At 52.2% G+C, this 21,669-nt stretch overlaps 1 protein-coding gene across 1 annotated transcript in view; it reads left to right on the top strand.

Moving 5' to 3' along the window:
- The window catches only part of MYOM2 (myomesin 2), an 82,263-nt gene extending 63,946 nt beyond the window's left edge, over nucleotides 1-18,317 (top strand). The window contains exons 32-37 of the mRNA XM_045879584.2: nucleotides 5,051-5,156; nucleotides 12,988-13,151; nucleotides 13,395-13,431; nucleotides 14,707-14,729; nucleotides 15,864-15,919; nucleotides 17,595-18,317. Coding sequence (XP_045735540.1) covers nucleotides 5,051-5,156; nucleotides 12,988-13,151; nucleotides 13,395-13,431; nucleotides 14,707-14,729; nucleotides 15,864-15,919; nucleotides 17,595-17,912 — 704 coding nt within the window. The 3' untranslated portion in view covers nucleotides 17,913-18,317. The remainder of the gene's footprint in view (nucleotides 1-5,050; nucleotides 5,157-12,987; nucleotides 13,152-13,394; nucleotides 13,432-14,706; nucleotides 14,730-15,863; nucleotides 15,920-17,594) is intronic.
- The last annotated feature ends 3,352 nt before the right edge of the window (nucleotides 18,318-21,669 follow it).

Below are 21,669 nucleotides of genomic sequence, written 5' to 3'. Positions count from 1 at the left end.
AGGGAGGACCGTGTGCCGAGAACAGACCGGGGCCGCCCGCCGCACACACGAAGCCTCTGTCCTCTGAGGAGGCCCCACACACGACACGGCCCCGCACGCGGGGGGCAGCCGTGAGCGCCACTGGACGCCCGACGTGTGTGTGTTGGTAGCATGCCAGGCTTCCCGCAGCCCCCATGCCCTGCGCCCGAGTCCGGGGCCCCAGCCTGCCCTCCCAGGGCCCTGCCTCCTGCCTGGCTGGCCTCGCGGCGGCCCCCTGGAAGGCTGCAGGGACATCTCTGGGCCACCCAGGTGTCCCAGCGTCCTGGGTGTCAGTCTCGCTTTGATCCTGCAGCAGCATGTGTGGGTTCCCGCTGCGCCTGCACGCCCATCACAGCTCACCATCCCCGTGTGCCGGGGTCCCTCTGCGCTCTCCCGGGAGGCGGGAGCCTGTGTTCTTGGGCCTGGCGGGGGCCACCTGCATCCCCATCCTCGGGGCAGCTGTGCACCTGCCTCCCCAGCTTCCTCTGAGAGTGTCCGTAGTGCCAGCTGCACACTCACTCGCATGCACGCAGACTCACACACTCACACATAGACCCACACTTGCATGCAGACTCACACTCACACACATAGACCGACACTCGCATGCAGACTCACACTCACACATAGACCGACACTCGCATGCAGACTCACACACTCACACAGACCCACACTCACATGCATGCACACACACATGCACGCAGACTCACACTCACACACTCACACATAGACCCACACTTGCATGCAGACTCACACTCACACATAGACCCACACTCACATGCATGCAGACTCACACATGCACGCACACTCAAACACTCACATACATAGACCCACACTCACATGCATGCACACACACTCACATGCACGCAGACTCACACTCACACACTCACAAATAGACCCATACTTGCATGCAGACTCACACTCACACTCACACATAGACCGACACTCGCATGCATGCACACACACTCACATGCATGCAGACTCACACACACTCACACACAGACCCACACTCACATGCATGCAGACTCACAAACTCACACATAGACCCACACTTGCATGCATGCAGATTCACACTCACATGCACACAGACTCACACTCGCACACTCATACTCACACATAGACCCACGCTCTCATGCACGCAGACTCACACTCACACATAGACCCACACTCGCATGCAGACTCACACATGCACGCAGACTCACGTTCACATACTCACACTCACACATAGACTTACACTCACATGCACATAGACTCATAGTCATACACATGTACTCACACATAGACCCACAATCACAGGCATGCAGACTCACACTCACACACTTACACTCACACATAGACTCACACTCACATGCACACAGACACACACACTCACACATAGACTAACACACAGACTCATACACATGCACTCACACTCACACATAGACTCACACACATGCAGACTCACACACACACACAAATGCACACACACAAACATTCACAGTCTTACAAACAGACTCATATAGACTCAACTCACAGGTTCACACACACATGCACTAGACTCACACCCATGCACTAGACTCACACCCATGCACTCGCACACAGATTCATACACACATACAGACACACACTCACATGCATGCAGAATGACACACACAGACACACACACAGACTCATACACTCACACACATGCAGACTCACAACTCACACACAGACTCACACACTCACATGCATGCAGACTCACACACATACACACAGACTTACACATGCACACAGACACACCCGCACACAGACTCACACTCACAGGCTTATACAAAGTCTCATACAGGCTCAACTCATACACAGACTCACACACACAGACCCACACACAGATTCACTCAGACTCACATATAGGCTCACACTCACAGACTTACACTGACACACAATCACACACACAGACTCACACACTCACACAGATTCACTCAGACTCACACAGAGACTAATTGATTCACATACAGACTCACACATGCACAGACTCAGGAAGATACACCCTCACACACTCACATGCACACACAGACACTCACAGACTCATACTCATGCACAGAGACTCACATACTCCCTGACTCCCACACACTCCCACACTCATCCATCTGTGTGCTGCCTTGTGTCTCCTTTCCGTGGGGGAGACACACTGTCCACTTCCCAGAAGGCTTGCCGATCGATGCCCACAGTGCCCTGGGCGTGTCGGGGGTGGTCCTCACCTCGCAGTCCACACCTCACTGTAGCGGATAGAGTCCAGCAGGTCACATTTTTAAGCCTCAAATATTACAATGTATTCTGTCTAGGTTTCAAATGAGCCCTTGCTCTCTAACCAGCGGCTTCATAGAATTAACAGAGCCTCATTTTGGTGTAAGTGATAACGGACAGAATTGCACTTACAGTGTCTCCTGAAATGGCCGGAGCAAAGATGCAGAACACGGTCTCAGGGCTGTGCTGGATGTTCTATAAACGTGGGTTTTTTTTTTTTTTTTTAAGATTTTATTTATTCATGAGAGATAGAGAGAGAGAGAGAGAGGCAGAGGGAGAAGCAGGCTCCCCGCGGAGCAGGGAGCCCGATGGGGGGCTCGATCCCAGGACCCTGGGATCATGACCTGAGCTGAAGGCAGATGCTTAACCGACTGAGCCACCCAGGCGTCCCTAAACGTGGGTTTACAGAAGTCCCACCTGGTGCGCAAGGGCGCCTGAGTGGGCCTCCGCCTTACTGATGGCGGTCCCGTGGCGCCCGGAGAGGCGTCTGTGGTCACGGTCTGCAGCTGTGCATAGCGGCATCAGGTGCAGCCCTGGGTTCAAGAGAAGCGGGGTCCTCTCTGGCCCTCCTCCTCCTCCTCCTCCTCCTCCAGGGTTTCCTTCCTGGTCTTCCATCTCATCCGTGCGAGGGACCCTTTGCAGAGTTTGCTCACTCTGGCTATTTAAGGTTCGAGCAAAGTGAGAGGCTGGTGGAGCTGCGGGAGCCGTGTTGGGGGGACGCGGGGGAGGCGCCCATCAGCTTGGCGGGGCGGCTGCTTCTGCCCAGCAGTGTGCTTCCTGCTGGGGCTGGTTGGGCCAGCCGTGTGGGAGGTGAGCAGAGCAGGTGAGGTGGGGGGAGCCTGCTGCGTAGCACATGCACGCCCACCCAGCCGCCTCGGCTCTCCCCAGCCAAGCTCCTGCCCCCCACCACTGAGCTGCTGCCCTTCACACCCTGAAGGGCAAGGTCTCAGGTACGGGGCAGGGGTGCCCTGACGTGGACAGGTGGAGGTGATGGGGTGTCTCTGCACCCCGTGTGGGTGTTCCAGTGACCTCCCTGTTGGCCGCTCCCCATCCCCCACCCCCCTGGGGCCCCAGGTTGGGGACTTGCACTCTGCCTGGTCATTGATTCAGCCCTCTGCTCGCACAGCTCCCTGCCCTCACCCCTGCTCTCTGCCTTCGAAAAGTCTGACATGGCTCTCGTCTTTGCGTTCGGGTGTGTGTGTGCTTCACGTCTCTGTGGGGAGGGGTGAGTTTCAGCAGGAGCCGAGGTCACGGAGGCGACTCACACTCACACTCACACATAGACCGACACTCGCATGCAGACTCACACACTCACACAGACCCACACTCACTCGCATGCATGCAGACTCACACTCACACTCACACATAGACCGACACTCGCATGCAGACTCACACACTCACACAGACCCACACTCACTCGCATGCATGCAGACTCACACTCACACACTGCCCTGAGCAGGCTCACAGACACCGTCTCGGGGGTTCTTCCAATCACTCCGTCAGGGAAAGTGGTTTTCACTCTGTGTTTGTTGGATGGTCTTCCGTTACGTGTGCTCATGTGAGAGTAAATGGAAACCAAAGAACACCAGAGTCACGGCCATTTTTATTTTGGTTTCTATCTCTTTACATAAAGTCATAAATACACCTTATTTCTTGGGGTTTTTTTGGCGCCACGTATTTTATGATAATCATCCATGTTTTATATCAATACTGTGTCCACAATTTCTCATAATTACGTGGTGTTTCATAATTACGTGCTGTGGTTTAAAGTCTTCCTTATGGGGATAGCAACCATTGTTCATTATTTTAAATAACTATGCAATGTACCTCATTGGACAAAGAGAGGCTGATTTCAGTATTTGGGAATATTTCCTTCGAGTGAGCTCCCAGAAGTACGAGGACTGTGTGGAATACATGGGTATCTTGAGGATTCGTGATAGAAGTCTCCGGGCGGCTTACCAGTTAGCAGATGGTGCGTTCAGAAGTCCCTTCTGCACCACACCCTCCTCAGTGGTTTTATCACATCATTTTCTTCCATTTTGCTGATTCTATAAATAGTATCTTCTAGGTGCTGGAATACCGAGTTCATGTAAATGCTCTGAAGTTACGTATCTAATAACAATCTCTGCCTCGAGCTCAGAGCTTTTGCCGAAGTGAGAGGCTGCTCAGTAGCTTCCTGTCTCCTGACCCCTCGCCTCCCCCGGACCACCTGCCCCAATCCAGTCAGGCTTGGTTCCTACTCCAGACACACAAAATAAGTTCTCATTTCCTAGGGTTTTCTTACTGCCTCTGGCTTCTCCTGTTTTCTTGTCCAGTCTTCGATCATCTCAGAGGATGGACTGTAGCCTTTCATCTCCTTGACTCCTTCCTGGATCATTTCTGCTGACTCACCCTCTCCCTTTTGCTGATCTTCCATAATACTTAAGTTCCAGATCAATTAATGCAGAGTTTACTGTGTTACTCTGCTGTTTGCAAGGATTTTCCTCCTCTTCTTAAGCTAAGCTGCCAAGGGGCAGATGTTGAGCCTTTTCCTAAAGTTACATGTCATTTACAGTGGTCAGCAAAGAGATTTTCACATACATGTGGCAATGGCAGATGCTTATGGAGTGAAGGAATATGGCGTGGGGAAGGTTAGAAGAATGCATGCATGGAACATACACATGGGCGGCTGTGTTTACCGTGGGACAGAGCAGAGACACCTGCGGTTGCCCCTTTGTGTTCTCACGGCACACATACCGCTTTTCTTGGTCTGAGTTTGTTTTGTTTTCTGCAGGGGCATCTGCTTCTCCACTAAAGGTACTCTGCACCGAAGAAGGAATAAGACTTCAGTGTTTCATGAAGTATTTTACCGAGGAAATGAAAGTGAACTGGTATCACAAGTAAGTATAAGTGTGATCGGCGGTGGCCACAGAGGGAGCAGTGCCCAACACATACAGCTGGTCGCCATGCTCCTGGCCGCGTGTCATGGAGCTGCCCATCCTCTTGAAAGCCTTGGCCCGGGCAGGGGACATGATGGCAATAGGGAGGACCTCCAGGAGGGCAAAGATAAAGAAATGCCTGAAGGTGCCAGAGTCACATTTCTGCAACGTCTGGGCTTTACCAAATGGGGTGACACCCATTTTATCGGCAGTCTAGCAGGCAGCTAAGGGAAAAATAATATGTAGAGACCACACTCCCAATTTCCAGTCTGTCAGAGTCTCACTAGCTTGATTAAGAAGAAAAGGGCCAAAATAAGCCCAGAGTTAAAAGAGGAAAGGAAAAGACGAGGCCCTGTATAAACAGCAGGTTTTCTGTGTCTCACGTTGCTTGCTCTGCTGCTTCTTCAGGTGAGTGGGGTTCACTCCCAAAGCACCCGAGACTTCTGTCATAGTCACGGCACGGCGAGGCCCTGTGTCCCAGCCCCTGCGGTCTGGCTCTTTCAAACCCACACCCCAAGGGTATCCCTAAAGCAGCTGCTCAGAGCTGCAGGGCTCTGAGCAAACAGGACTGCGGTCCGGGACCCCCCCAGAGCTGCGGAGGAGGGAGCTCCAGCTGGGGCAGAGGGGCAGGGCACGCACCTTCTGGTCCATCTCTACTCTGACCCGAGGACACAGGCAACATTCTTAGCCCATATTTCCAGTGATGTGAGGATAGCAACATCTTAAGCTCCTCAGTGATTCATAGCCCATAGCGTCCACATCATGCCTTTGGATATTATATTTCTCTAACACTTCAGAAGGCAAATTCTATGGTTATGGCTATTTCACTTTTAAAAGCATTATTTGTCTAGGTGCATGTATTTGTGGGTAAAGTGTGAAGTGCTAAAAGGATAAATATTCTTGGGGTTTTTCCCATTTAAATCCTGATGAGCTATGCTTTTGTTTCCAATGTTTTATTTGGAAACCCAAAATAAGAAGTTTTGGAGTCTCAGTGCATCTGCGTGGGGCATCTTCTGGCTCTGTGTTTTTAACAGTGTGGAATCCAGTAGGAGGAGGGGTCATTACAGATCCTGCGGGAAGGGTCTGCACATTAGAGGCAGAGTCTTGTTGTCAAGGGCCCCGATAACAGGAGCCGTAAAGATGGAAACTGGTGTATTTTTGTGATACAATTTTTTGTAAGGATATATTTTCTTAGACAAATGGGTAAATCTGTGTCTCTAGCTGAATCAGGCCTTCCTGGAAAAGGAGAATTAATGACTTCCTTTCCTTTGCTATTTTGTTCTGTACGGCATGCTGTCCTGCAGTAGGTCCTGTGTGCTTGTGAGGTGTGTCTTCTTCTCCCTTGTAAAGCTGTCCATCCCCGGGAGAGGATGCTCCTTCCTCCACTCTTCTCCCAGCGAGTGGCAGGCTCTGCACCAGGTGCTGGGGGTTCAGAGATCGGACGTGCACTGCACACACATGCATGAACATACATCAGTGTGAACGCACATGCACGCCTGCGTGAATGCACACCGCTCACCCACGTGAGCACACTCACAGCTGTGTGAACACACACACCTGTGTGAACGCACGTGCACCTACATGAATACACACTGCAGACATCTGTGTGAATGTGCACCACACACGCCTGCGAGATGCACACCACACACACCAGCGTGAATACACACTGCACATACCTGTGTGAACACACGGTACTCACACCTGTGTGAGCACACGCACACCTGCATGGATGCACATGCCTATGTGAACGCACGTGCACACCTGTGTGAATGCACATCACACACCTGCGTGAGCACACTCACACCTGCATGAACGATCCCCCCCACACCCACGTGAGGGCACACACCTACATGAATGCACACCTGTGTGAACGTGCACCGCACACACCTGTGTGAACACACATTGTTCACACCCACGTGGATGCACACTCAAACCCGCATGGACACACACCTACATGAATGCAATGCACACCTGCATGAACGTGCGCCCCACACACCCGCGTGGACACGCGCACACCCGTGTGGACACACACCTACATGAATGCACGCCTGCATGAACGTGCAGCGCACACACCCGTGTGGACATGCACACCCGCGTGGACACACACACATCTACATGAATGCACCCCTGCGTGAACGTGCGCCACACACGCCCGCTGGACACGCGCACACACACACGAAGACGTGGACGGATCAGTGCCAGCACTAACATGAGATCTATGTCAGAGTAGCAGCCGCTTTGCATTAAACGCTTTACACACATGATTTCACCAAAGCCCTGAATTAGGCACTAACACCCACTTTTATCGATGTAGAAACTGAGGTTTAGGCAGAGGAACATGATCGGTGAGTTCCAAGTCCCACAACTAGTGAGTGGAAGGGCAGGGATCTAAATACTAGTTAATCTTACTCTAACCAGTACCCTGCTCAGGGGTGTCAGGCTTGTGGGGGCTTGATGACGGACAGACAGACAGACAGACAGATGGAGAAGTCAGGGCTCAGAGCAGGTGTGTGACTCATGGATAAAGTGGCATCAGACGGAAAGGTCGCAAGAGCCTGGCAGAGAAGGTGGCGGTGTTGGAGACCTCCGTGGGCCCGAAAGTGGCCTCGTTTGTACGTTTTCTCTTCTCCAAACAGAATATGCTCCACAACCAACCAAGTCTTTCTTGAGCACTTTTAGGACTAAAATATAACTTGGACTTCTATCCTACTGGACTATTGAACGATATTACACTGTATCTTGCAGATACAGTTGCAGATATAATGTTTGGTGTATTTCAGTATTCGACTATTAAATAAGTTCTTGTGGAAACAGAAAAATAGAGGAGAATATGAAATAAAATCTGCCTCGGAGACTCATGACAGACACAGGGCGGCCCAGGGACGTCACAGGTGCAGACTTGATGGTGGACACCTGAATAGTTTGAGTCAGTAGGCGGCACGGGATTGACAGAGGATGATGAGGATTTGGAGAAGTGCGAGCATAAGCAGGGACAGTTGTTCTTTGGGTAAAAATGCTGAGGAATCCATCCAGGTGGGCGAAAGCGCCACTCCAAGGAAAGGGCTGCAAGCCTCTTCAGAATGAGAGTGACACTCAGCAGAACCGCTCTTCTGAAAAAGGATTGTGTCCTCCTGCTCAGAGGTGAAATTCGTACGTCATCCAGAGCACAGATTGCTCAGGTGCTGACCCCTGGAGCCTTAGCCGCTTCCCCGCCACCGAGGAAATCTCAAGCAAAAAACCCCCGCTGCCTCGAGTCTCACAATATCTGTTCTAATTCAGCTGGGGGGAAATTTCTCCCACGGAGGTGCCCTTGAAATCTAGTGGACCAGCATGTCTGAGGTCACTCGGCATGTCACGAGGTGGGAAGAGCTGAGCAGGGTGTTGGGATGGCACCTTGGTCCCCGGGGACCCTTGCCTGGAACAGATGCCCAAGTGGACGCTTCCCGGTCTGTCCACTCACGCACCTGTCCGGAAGCGCGGGGCGGCCAGTGTTCGTGATTTTGGCTATCATGGGGGCAGTAGTAAAACTTGCTGGGTAGTTTAGACACCTTGCAGGCTGTGTTGTTTTGTGGGACCCTTGCAGGTGGCTGGCGTTCCTCAGGACCACCTCCTCCAGCCAGATGCAGATACCTCCTGACTTTGGGGGATTATTGCTGATATCTATGTTTGTCCTCTAACGGGGAGGCAGAATCTGGATGGAGGTCACGTGAACATCTGACCAGTGTGATAGGAGCAAACTGTTACTTTCCTACTGGGACAACACATCCATGTTTACACCTCAGGTCTCTTGGAAAAGCAGCCTTGGCTGGCCCATCTTTGACTTAGTTTTTAGACTTTTGCACCCGTGTCCCTTCCAACTACTTGTTTTAACATATCATAATTTAAAATCTTTCACTGTAAGATACAAAATACTTTAGGCTCATAGGAAAGTTGCAAAAGCAGTACAGAGAGTTCCTGTGTGGCTTTCGCCCGGCTTCCCGGGAGAAAAACTGGGAGGTGAATGGTGACATGGCCCTCCGCACTGAGCTGCAGACCTAATGCACGTTGTGCCCGTTTTCCAGGATGCCACTGTGCATTAACCATCCTGGCTCCTCAGTGTCCTTGAATCTGGGCCAGCTCCTCAGTCTGTCCTTCCTTGTCTTTCATGAACTGGGTGCCCCCTGAGCATTCTGGTCCCGTGCTTTACAGAGTGGCTGTCCACTTGGGTTTATCTTGTGCTTTCCCATGATGAGATCGAAGGCGTTCCTTTGTGGTCGGAGTGCAGTGGAAGCGATGCTGACATAGTTCTCACCTGGCTGACAGGTGGCTTCTCAGGTCTGTCCCCTGCAACGTCACTAGCTTTCCCTTTGTAATTAGTAAGTATCTGGGGGCAATACATTGAGATTTTGCACATCTCTTCTGCACAACATTCTCTGATTCACTTATTTCACCTGCGTAATACCCTCTAGTTCCATCCACGTCATTGCAAATGGCAAGATTTCATTCCTTTTGATGGCTGCATAATATTCCATTGTATATACATACCACCTCTTCTTTATCCATTCATCTGTCGATGGACATCTTGGCTCTCTCCACAGTTTGGCTATTGTGGACATTGCTGCTATAAACATCGGGGTGCACGTACCCCTTCGGATCCCTCCTTTTGTATCTTTGGGGTAAATACCCAGTAGTGCAATTGCTGGATCGTACGGTAGCTCTATTTTCAACTTTTTGAGGAACCTCCATACTGTTTTCCAGAGTGGCTGCACCAGCTTGCATTCCCACCAACAGTGTAGGAGGGTGCCCCTTTCTCCGCATCCCCGCCAACATCTGTCGTTTCCTGACTTGTTAATTTTAGCCATTCTGACTGGTGTGAGGTGGTATCTCATTGAGGTTTTGATTTGTATTTCCCTGATGCTGAGCGATGCTGAGCACTTTTTCATGTGTCTATTGGCCATTTGGCTGTCTTCTTTGCAGAAATGTCTTCTTGAACGTTGTCGAATTCAATGGGAAGCAGCTGGAGAGGGCGTGCTGGGGAGCTATGTTGACTCCGGGGAGGGGGCTGGAGGCTGGAATTTGTCCCGGGCAGGTGGAACAGTGTGTGGCCCTGTCCTGCCAGGGGTTTCACTGGTATCCGGGGAACAGAACTAGCACGTGGCCCAAGAAAATGTGGGGCTCTGGGAGAAGCTGACTCAGAGCTCAATCCTGCAGCTCAGCCTGGATTAGGGGTGAAGCACGTCCCTGTCCTGAGGCAATGGGTTCTTTCTGGAGCTGGGGCTCCGGGAGGGAGCGGGATCACCGCTGCTGAACCGTGGCATCCCTGGCTCAGGGAGCGAGCGTCTCTGCAGCCAGAGCTGGAGCCAAGGAACACGTAGCTGTGGCCAGGAACGCGTGGGGCCCCAGGGGAGCAGGACACAGGCTGTTGTGTGACTGGGAGCTCATGACCCCCCGCCCCAGTGGCTTTTACCCTTCCTCACCTCTGAGTGCCGTCCCGTGGATGTGGATGGTCTTCACCAAGAGACCCCATCAAGGCCGTGGAGGATTGCTTTCTGTAAGTCAGACTCGAATGGCAAACAGCCCAGTCGCTGTGGAGTGGGAGCTGCGGTGGTTGGCAGTGTGTCCGTCCGTCTCTGCTGCTGGACAGGTGGTGTTCAATGCATCGAAGGCAGGAGGACGTCTGTACCTACCTAGAGCTGCCCTGCGAGGCTTGCTTGGGTGTATGGTTGGAACACAGAAGGCTGAGACAGAAGAAAGCCGTGTTGCTGTCTCCTCCGAGCGGCCTGCTGATTTTGTGGACAGAGCCCCATCAGAACGGGACGTATTTCAACAGAATGTAAGCTCCTCGGAGGCTGAAATGGTCACTGTTTCCCAGAGCATTTTTCCGGCGATCCTGGAGCTGCACGAGTTTCAGGCGTTGAGGAAAGCTGGGTCCGATGTGGCTGATAACATGCAAACTCCGATCACTTTCCTTCACGGCCCTGAAGCTCATGGGCTTCCAGCCGTGCCCCACTGAAGCCACTCTGGACTCTGTGTTCCTGTCCGTCTGTCTCTTGCACGCACTCAGGGGAAGCAGACGGCTGGCCATCTTTATCTGTGTGTCCAGAACACAGCAGTTTTCCTCTTTGAGGACGATGTGTTTGAATTCATGGAAATAAAGAAGAGCACCTCTCCAGCCCTAAGGCCCACAGAGCACGTGGCACAGGGGAACCCCCCCCGGGGCCTGCCATACGCGGGGCTGCCTCTTCGGGAAACTCTGAGCTGCCTGCTCTTGCACAGAGTGGATTCAGCCAGTCCTTCTCCCCGAGCTGTCAGGGCACAGCCTTCGAGGCAGAATGCAAATCCCCGGCATGGTCCAGGTCACCCCTTCCCAGCAGAGCAGGGAGTGAGCTGCAAATCCCAAGTATCTTGCCATTGCAGGGAGGGGGGCGGTGCTGCTCCCAGCACGGGACCTAGTGTGCTGGGATGGGTGGAGGGAGGGCCTTATTCATGGCGTGGCTCACGCTAAAATCCCCGCCGTGCCGGGGAGACTCTGTGTGCTTAGTGAGCGCAGACAGCCGTGTTGGTGCTATGTGGTCGGGTGTGCGTCTGGCAGGGTTTAAGGCTGACCCTCAGGAACAGCTATAGCAGATGGAGTGGGGCGTGACAGACAGCCGGGGCTGTTCGTGTTGGAAAGAAGGTGTCTCCTTCTCTGGAAGAGGCTCTCCATACACGTTAGCTGCTGTTTACTTGGATGAGGTGCATTAGTCCATAAGCTGTTAGGGTGGGCTTAGTTCCCCACCAGCCTACGATGGATGATTTGCCAGCTGGTCTATCCAAATGCCGATTGTCAGTGCGTACAAGGCGTGAAGAAGGCCCTTCTTCATCCGGCTGTGATGTTCGTGTTGCGTGTTGCTGTCTGTTTATGTTGGGGTGTTTGCACACGTGGGCTCCTCACTGTCCCTAGCGTTTCAGGCTTGGGACTGATTGCCCAACCCACAGCATAGGATATTTTCTTTGAAAGAGTGTTTCTCTCTGCAGAACCGAGAATCACTATGTACAGTTGAATTTTCTATTTGTGCATGGGAATGAGTAGGTCTGAGCGCTGGTGCCCCCGGGATACACTAACTCCCCATTACCCTCTTCCCAGCCCCTGGCCGGCACCATCCCACTCTCCATCTCTGTGAACTTGACTACTCCAGGAGCCTCGCTGTAGAATCGTTAGTCCTTGTGTTTTTGTGAGTGACTTCTCTCACTCAGCAGAATGTAATGTCACCCAAGTCCACCCATGTTGTAGCAGGTGTCAAAATTCCGTCCCTTTTTTGGCCCGAACACTGTTGCATTGTGTGTGTACCTGGCATATTCTTCATTCATCCAGTGATGGACGCTTGGGGTGCCGTCATCTTCAGGCTCTTGTGAATGATGCTGCTGTGAACATGGGTGCGGATACTTGCATCCCTGCTTTCAGTTCTTTGGGGCTTATATCCACCAGTTGCTGGATCATATGGTCATTAGAAAAAGATTTTTGAGAGTAAAAAAATGCCATGCTATATAGAGCATTTTCGAGTCTATTACATTGTAGCCAACAAGCATATGTTAATAACAACGTATCTTTAAAAACTAGGTATCAGGTTCAATTTTAGAAGGTTTTCAGATCTGAGCTACTGATGTAGTTAATAAATTTATAATATCCTGAAAAATCTATTGTGACATGAGCACTAGCGAGCCCGATGGGGCTCCCCACCCAAACACGTGTCCGTTGCCCCATGGCCATCTCGCGTATAGTATGAGGTTCTAAGTTGAGATGAGTTTCTGTTAACTTTTTTTTTTTTTAAAGAGATGCCAAGATTGCATCTAGTGAGCATATGAGGATCGGAGGCAATGAAGAGATGGCCTGGCTGCAGATCTGTGAGCCCACGGAGAAGGACAAAGGAAAATATACCTTCGAGATTTATGACGGCAAAGATAACCATCAGCGCTCACTCGACCTGTCTGGTCACGGTAAGATAATTATTCTTTAGCTCCTCCTGATTCTGTGTTCAGTGACCCATTGACAGTGCTAGACCAGGAAATGCTCTGATTTTATGAGTTTCATTCAGAGAAAATTATTTCTGGATAATCAGTTTATTCCTTTGGCTGTTTGTCCGTTTTCATTAAGCCAGTTCACGGGTAAAGCACCTGAGTGAGTGAGGGAAAAGCCAAACACAACGAAACCATTAAACCGTATGAAACATTTCCTTACAGCGTTCGATGAAGCCTTGGCAGAATTCCAGCAGCTGAAGTAAGATTTGCATGTCCGCACGGATTTACATGTCTGCATGATGGTCTGTCCCCGGAGGGCCGCTGGGCGGAGCGTGGGAACATGGGGGCCCCCGGTGCCCACATAAAAATGACAGTTGATGCAGTTCAGTGTGCATAGGGCAGGCATCCTTCTAAACTGTACATGTTTTTATAAACTAACTGTCTAGAGTCATCATAACCCTGGGTTGCTTTAAATGATGAAAATGACAGGTTTCTGAAATAGTTATAATTATGGCAACAGAATATACAGAATGATTTTTTTACGGTTATATTTTTGGGTTCTTTTTAAAGACTTTATTTTTTTCGAGCAATTTTATCATAGCAAAATTGAGACGAAGGTGCAGAGATGTCCCGTGTACACCCTGTCCACCCCATGCATGGCCTGACCCCAGCACCCTCACCAGACGGTGCATTTGTCACCAGAGATGACCCCACAGGGACACGTCCTCACCCACAGTCTGCGGGGGACCTCAGGGTTCCCTCCGGGTGTCGTCCATTCTGTGGGTTTGGACAAGTGTATGATGACCCGTGTCCACCACTGTAGGATCACACAAAGCATATTCACTGCCCTAAAACCCTCTGTGCTCCCTGTTCACACCTCCATCCCCTGTCCTCTGTCACCCACTGACCCTGGTCCTTTTCCTGGCTCCATGGTTTGGCTTTCCCCGAGCACGTCCTGGGCTTGCAATCCTGTAGCGTGTAGACTTTCAGACAGGTGTCTTTCATGTACTGATCTGCATTTAGGGTTCCTCCCTGCCTTTGTGTGGCTTGAAGGCTCATTTATTTTTAGTGCTGAATAATACCCCATTGTTCCGAGCAACTTTTGAAAGAATCCCTCGAGATTTCTAAACATGGAACTGAATTTTGGAGTATCCAAAAAGGAGAGCAGTCACTGGCCATACTAGGTTATTCAGGAAATGTGTGTGGAACGGAGGAACGGACGGCTAAGATAAGTCAGTGTTTTCAAAAATATCTAGAAATCTCCAGTGCAATCTGGTGAATTTGGTGAAAAAAGAAATTTCTCCAACCTCACGCTCAAACCCTGAGCTTTACCGTGGGTTTCACCTGCCGAGAGATGGGGCAACCCACCACGGCCCTCAGCAGCGGCAGGGGGGACGTTCTTGTAAGAACACGTGTCCTCCTTCCTCCTTCCTTTCGCTTTCGTGTCCAGCAAAGCTCTGAAATGTGTGATCTTGTTGTGGTCCCGTTTTCTCACGACTGTCTTTTTATTCTCTCTGCTCCCGTTGATTTTTAGGGCCGCTGCTTTTGCAGAGAAGAGTAAGTACATGTTACATTATAACGAGCACCACTTACTATTTTGCGTGGGGCCAAAGGGCCCACATTCAGGGTGTTAATGTTGTGTGTTAAATGGTAGATAGCAAACCTGCTCGCCCAGATTGGAGAAGCTTCCATGACTCCCAACACCCACATTCCCGATCCTGCCAACACATCCTGTGCCACCCAGCCCAGCCTGGCCTTCCACTTTGGCTCCTTGTTACGTCTGGGGTCTCCTTTCTCCCTTCTACCCTCCGCCCTCTTGCTCCGTGTTCTTTTATGAGATGCTCAGGCAGGTGTGGCCATAGGTAGAGGATGCAGAGCGGAGGCCAGCAAGTCAGTGTATCAGTCTCGCCGGTCTGAGTGAAGGGAGGCATGCCGCCCAGAGCCACCTGGGGAAGCACCGGGTCAGGAGGTGGAGGCAGGAGTGAAGGGTGTGCTTAGACCATGGCCTTTGTTGGCGTTTCCTTGGGACAGGCAGGCAGGGTGTGGTAAATGATCTAGGACTGGCTCGTTTGAATTATTTCACTGGGCTTTGGTCCGTAGGGGTGGCCCGCAGCTGTGTGGCACCAGGCCCTCGGAGGATCAAGGTAGAGGAATATTGCTCCCAGGTGCAGGGGCAGGTGGGGGAGGCAGCTCGGAGGGGCGTTGCCTCCTGGGTGAGGATCGGTGGAGGCATCCTCGCTCCGGGTAGGCTGGTTGGCCTCTCACAGGCTGGGCCCTTTGCTCTCTCTGAGAATTGGCTACCCCAGGAGGGGCCATCTCCTTAGCCAGGAAGGTTTCTAGGATGTCAAAGCATAATATACAGAAATTAGACTCCTGTAGGGTCCAATGCCCTTAGAAAGCTCTGCCCTCCAGACGCACAGGACCCCTCTCCCTTCCAGGATGCGTTTAGCTGTATCAGGTTCCCTGCGTGGAGCCTTTGGTGAGCTCACGCATGTCCCTCCTTCCCTGGCGGGCGTTCACAGCCGTCCCTGCACAGGACCTGAGACTCCTCCTGAGCCCCCCACTTTATATACACAGTAGTGGGAGCCCCTCCCTGTGTCGGCTTGTATCCACGTGCACTCAGCATGGGGCCAGCTCTGTAGAAACGTCCCTGTTGGTAGTTTTCTGAACCGAGTCGCCTTCATGTTGCAGATCGTGGCAAGGTGATTGGTGGCTTACCTGACGTGGTGACCATAATGGAGGGCAAGGTAAGAGCACACAGCAGGACACGGAGTTAGGACGGCACGGGGTTTCGGCAGTGCAGTGCAGTCCCCCCCCCATAGTACCTAGCCTGGGGAGCCTGGGGAGGGGATTGCATGTTGCTCAGCCCCCAGAGGACAGGTTGCTCCCCACCCACCATGATGCTTGTCTTAGGCTGCTTCTGGTAACACTTATGTTATCAAAGGATGGAAGAGTTTACTCTTCTGGACCCACAAACAGCAGCTTTAGGAGCATGGAGACAAGGTGCATGATTCAGGCATCACAGAGCAGGTGTGTGGCAGCTGTCGGTTCCAGGCTCTGGGCGTCCACCGGTCCTGGGCGTCCACCCGGTGCTGGGCGTCCACCTGGTCCTGGGCGTCCACCGGTCCTGGGCGTCCACCCGGTGCTGGGCGTCCACCCGGTGCTGGGTGTCCACCGGTCTTGGGTGTCCACCAGTCCTGGGCGTCCACCCGGTCCTGGGCGTCCACCGGTCCTGGGCGTCCACCCGGTGCTGGGCGTCCACCCGGTGCTGGGTGTCCACCGGTCTTGGGTGTCCACCAGTCCTGGGCGTCCACCCGGTCCTGGGCGTCCACCGGTCCTGGGCGTCCACCCGGTGCTGGGCGTCCACCCGGTGCTGGGCATCCACCGGTCCTGGGCGTCCACCGGTCCTGGGCGTCCACCCGGTGCTGGGCGTCCACCCGGTGCTGGGCATCCACCCGGTCCTGGGCGTCCACCGGTCCTGGGCGTCCACCAGTCCTGGGTGTCCACCTGTCCTGGGTGTCCACCTGTCCTGGGCCCTTGGCAGCAGTAACTGCACAGGGAGCAGGTTGGCCATGCCCTGTAGGAAGGCGGAAACCACCTGCGTCAAGTGAGAAATGAAAAGCATCTCTGCTCAGTTGTCAGGGTCACTTTGGAATTTATAATGGAAATGGCTAAGTGGAGGTTTAGTTTGTGGCCGGTCAGTGGAGTTACTGACATCTAGTTGCTACCTCTAGCCATCTTCAGCCATTCGTACCCAATGTCCAGGGTTCATAGACACTTGAGAGAATGTCATTAGGCCAAGATACTAAAACGTACAGGCCTTTTCTTTAGCAACTAAGGAAAGCCTAGAGAGTTCCTGAGCTGGAGTCGTCATGGGTCTCACAACAAGGATGGACCGAGATGTAAGCAGCAGCTCCATGGTCTCGTGGGCTGAGCACACGGTCCTGGGCGTCACAATGTGTTTGCTCCATCTGATTTACCACTTTTTTTTTTTTTTTTTTTGATTTACCACTTTTAAGACAATATCTTCTCTGGATTTGCCAGAGGAACTGGCAAAATGGATCTGTGAGTTTGAATACAAAGGAAATTTGGAAGCAGGCTAAATACATCTCCTGTAAAATGTGGAGTTTAATTCCCTCTACATTCTTTAATTGACATCGGCCATGGATTAAGACAGAATAAATAGAAAAAATTATCACTGATTTTTCTCACGAGCTGCCCATGAGGCTGTGAGCTTGTTTGCATCCTGCTGTCTTTGGATCCCTCATGTCTAGCTTGGCGCTTACGCATAGAAAGAGCCTCTTGACCAACTGAGCTATATGTGGGGTGGACAGACACTTCGCTGACCCATCCCCTTGGGAGAGGCAGTATGACTTCCGTGTTTCTAACCCTCCCTTCTCTGCTCCCCCCGCCCCCCAAAAGACCTTGAACCTGACCTGCACCGTGTTTGGAAGCCCTGACCCCGAGGTCGTGTGGTTCAAGAATGACAAGGACATCGAGCTCAGCGAGCACTTCTCAGTCAAGGTGGAGCAGGGCAAGTGCGTCAGCATGACCATCAAGGGCGTGACCTCTGAGGACTCGGGCAAGTACAGCATGCACGTCAAGAACAAGTACGGAGGTGAGAAGATCGACCTCACCATCAGCGTGTACAAACACGGGGAGAAGATCCCCGACATCTCGCCGCCCCAGCAGGCGAAGCCGAAGCTCATCCCGGCCTCGGCCTCCGTGCTGGCCCAGTGAAGGAGCTGCCGCGGGCGGGAAGGCCACCGGAGGGCGGTGTGCTGGTTCAGATGGGTGACCGGAGTGAGGTCACGTGCGCCGACGGTCCAGCAGGCGTCAACGCTTTTAGTTTGGCACTTGGTTGTTATTCTCTTATGTCCCTCCAAGGGCGAAAGCTCAGCTTGTTTGCACCAGGCTAGAACAAGGTCTGCGGATACCAGCGGAGGGTGGGTTGCAAGGTGCCCGCTCGGATTTCCGTGGCTGCTGGCCCAGGACGCAAAGGCCCCAGCACGTTGGTGGTTGCGGCGTGTGGGGCAGACAGCCTAGCGGCTCTGGAATCCTGGCTGTAGAGCCTTGCACGCGTGTGTTGTCTGGTTGCACTCCCGTTTTCTCTCGCTGTAGACGAATAAAACTTTATAAAGGCAATTGGTGTGGTTCTCCTGCATCAAGCTGTACCCGACCCCATCTGCTGCTTTTCCGGGCTCCATTATGGATCGGCATGTGGTGGCACAGCCAGGGGCACACGAGCGTGCAATCCAGAGACGGGGGCGCGGGGGGTGCAGATCACACGCACAGTATTTACCCGGCCGGGCTTGGTGGCGGCCCCGAGGCTGGCAGGGGCAGCGACCCACACGACCATCACTCCTGAGACGGTATGCATCTCGTGCGGGCTTAGAGATGTTCCGAGCACGGATCTAAAAGTCTCCGTGGAGGAAAACAGGACGTGTGGATGGCCATGGTCCTTTTTAGTGTGCTAAGTAACTGGTCCGGGGTGTCAGAAGGAAGAGAGGCATCACTGGAAATGATCAGAGCAGTAGCCGTGGAAGCACATGGAAATTGGCTGACTCTGGGTCTCTCCGTGAAGTTCAACAAAATGTATGGCTGAACATGGCCTTTCTTTGAACTCTTTCTTCCCTTTTTGGGAACAGGCTGAAATTCCTTAGGCGTCAAATTCCTACCTCAATATTTTAGTTTTATATTAAACATATTGCTTTTATCAGAAAAAGCTTTGGTAGTTCAGAACATTTTTATGTATCTCTCATTAGGGCCAATCCAAACTTGATGAGATTGTGCTATTTTTGCTCTCTCGGGCCCCAGCAGATTAGATGATGCCCACCCCCACAGGGGCGGAAGGGGTTTCTGAGCTCAGCCCCCCGACTCACATGCTCACCTCCCTCAGACGCCCTCACAGGTGCCGTCTCCTGCAGCCCCGTCAAGCGGACCCCACACCACTAGGGTGGCGAGCCGTCCTCCGGGCTGGCACGCCCAGAAGCACCGGCGCCTTCTGCCCTTCACGGCAGCATGTTTCCATCTGTGACGAGGGGCTGTCAGGTGTCACCGCACAGCTGCCGTGTGTCCCCTGCAGCTCACGCACTGTCTGTGGGGACACTTGAAGACCACGGCAGTGTCCTGACGTGGTAGCCGTACCGGTTCTTGTCTGCGGGCAGCTCTCCCGTGGTGGCTCCAGCCGCGCCGGCTCAGCCCGGTCGGCATGCTGCTCATCCCTCGCACACTCACTCATTGTGTCCACACCTACCTTTACCCCTCTGCATCTCACTGCGCCCGCGGGCACCGGCTTCACTCGCTGGGCTGAAAGATTCGCCTGCCCCGACTCACTGTTGCGCCCCACTGTCCACCTTCAGCCGGACGGCAGCGTCTGTCTTCAGCGCGCAGTGTGGGCATCCTCCTTCCTGGGCGAGTCGTCTGTGCGCCGTCTGTGTCTCAGCTCTCCTCGCGCGCCCCTCCACCGCCTCTCTCTGCGGCATCCGTGGGCCGGCTTCGCCTGGTGGCCGTAAGCTCCCCTAATAAGGCTGATGTCAGGGTTCCCACGTGGTTTCCCCTGACGCCTGTTGCAGTAGGAGAGGCCCGTGACCCAGACAGGACCTCCCCCCCGCTCACACCCACGGCTGCTGGCGAATGACAGCGCCCTGGCCGAGGACAAGCAAGGACATGCGGTGTCCACGCCTCCTCCCGGCTCAGCGCCTGAGCAGCTTTTTCATTATGGGCATGTCACTTGGACTCTGTAAGTCTAGTTTCCTTTTACCTATAAAAAATCAGGAAATGATGCTTTTTATGAGAGAGTGTGATATGTATTCTGAAGGCTCAGTTATAGAAAGAATGAATTTTGGATTCATGTGATTATGAGATATGGTGGTTTGGGGTGCAAGTGGGCCTTTTAAATAAGTCAACCATCTGTTGAAACTGTCTGTCAGTTCTGTTTCTAGGGCATCTCATGAGAATAGTTAGATACAGATTCATTTAAATCAGCCCCAGAAGTGGGCTTCGTCTGGGACTCCGAGCCTGTCCGGAAAACAGGGGTGTGTGTGGGAATGTAAGCAACTAAAATGTGATTCAGCAAAACTCGTCCTCATCAAACAATCATGTCGCAAGTCATGGGCTTCCAAAACTGAGACAAGGGCTAATTAGGGTACAACAGACCCAGACCTTTCTTTGCAGCTGTACACATTCCTACTAGCTGCCCATCACGCAAAGAATGCGTTAATGCTTCCGGGTATATATCTAAAGAAAATGAAAGTACTGTCAGGGAGACTCCTGCAGCCCATGCTCACTGCAGCGGTATTCACAGTCGCCAAGACGTGGAAACAGCCTAGGGGTCCGATGATGGATGAATGGATAAAGAAGATGTGCGCACACACACACACACACACACACACTGGAATAGTACTCAGCCATAAAAAGGAAGGAAATCTTGCCATTTGAGACAACATGCATGGACCTTGAGACCATTATGCTAAATGAGGTAAGTCAGAGAAAGAGAAATACTGGGTCATCTCACTTATATGTGGACTCTAAAAAAGTAGAACCCACAGAAGGAGAGTAAAATGGTCATTACCAGAGCCTGGGGAGGGGAAGTGGGGAGATGTTGGCCAAAGGCTACAAACGTCCACTTATAAGATGAGTAAGCTCTGGGGATCTAGTGCACAGCATGGAGACTACAGTTAACGATACTGTGCGATGTACTTGAAAGTTGCCTAGAGAGTAGACCTTAAAAGTTCTCACCACAAAACAGAAATAGTAGTTATACGATGCGACGCCACGGTGGTAATCATTTTGCAATATGTAAGCGTGTTAGATCTGTGCCTTGCACACCTTACACGTCGTTACATGTCAGTTGTATCTCAATAAAGCTGGGGGGAAGGTATTTGTAAACCTGGTCAACTCATGTGAGAAACATCAAGATTTTGCATCTTCTAAAAATAAGATTTTAAGATTGCCCATATCCTATTTTTAAGAAATAATTCACGGATTTCCTCCTCTCTGCTCTCAGGCTTGCCAGAATGAAATTGTGTGAGGTCAGAAAGTGAGCTGGAGACCCCTTTCTGGGAATGATGTTTTCTGTCTGTCTGTCTGTTTTGTTTCCCTTTGAGCATCAGAGGGGCATGTTGGCAATGCTAAAACTTCTGTGGGGCCAAGACCGGGAACAGGGAGGTACCACTTATTTTGTAGCATTTAGTACAGCTCACCTTATGTCAAATGAATCCTGATCGCCAAGACGCACAGCAGGTAAACAAAGGGGAACGTGGGCCCCGTGCAAGGAACTCACAGCTCCCAACGGGACACATACTATATAGTCAACAGACATGACAGCGAGACGTGTCTCTCACGGCCTCAGAGCTGCATCGCTGTTTACGGAGAAGGAGACCCATCCTGGGGATTTGGGTCGATGGCCGACCGTGTGACAGATGCCACAGGTGGAGCTTGGGTTTAATACATGTGCCTCATTCAGTGGGTGACAAATGTGCTGCTCTGTGCAAAA

This window comes from Mirounga angustirostris, unplaced genomic scaffold, assembly GCF_029215605.1.
Source record: "Mirounga angustirostris isolate CCGP_5_RB_7025 unplaced genomic scaffold, mMirAng1.0.hap1 SCAF_2, whole genome shotgun sequence".
Classification (NCBI taxonomy): Eukaryota; Metazoa; Chordata; class Mammalia; order Carnivora; family Phocidae; genus Mirounga; species Mirounga angustirostris.
This window is presented reverse-complemented; position numbering and strand designations above follow the sequence as displayed.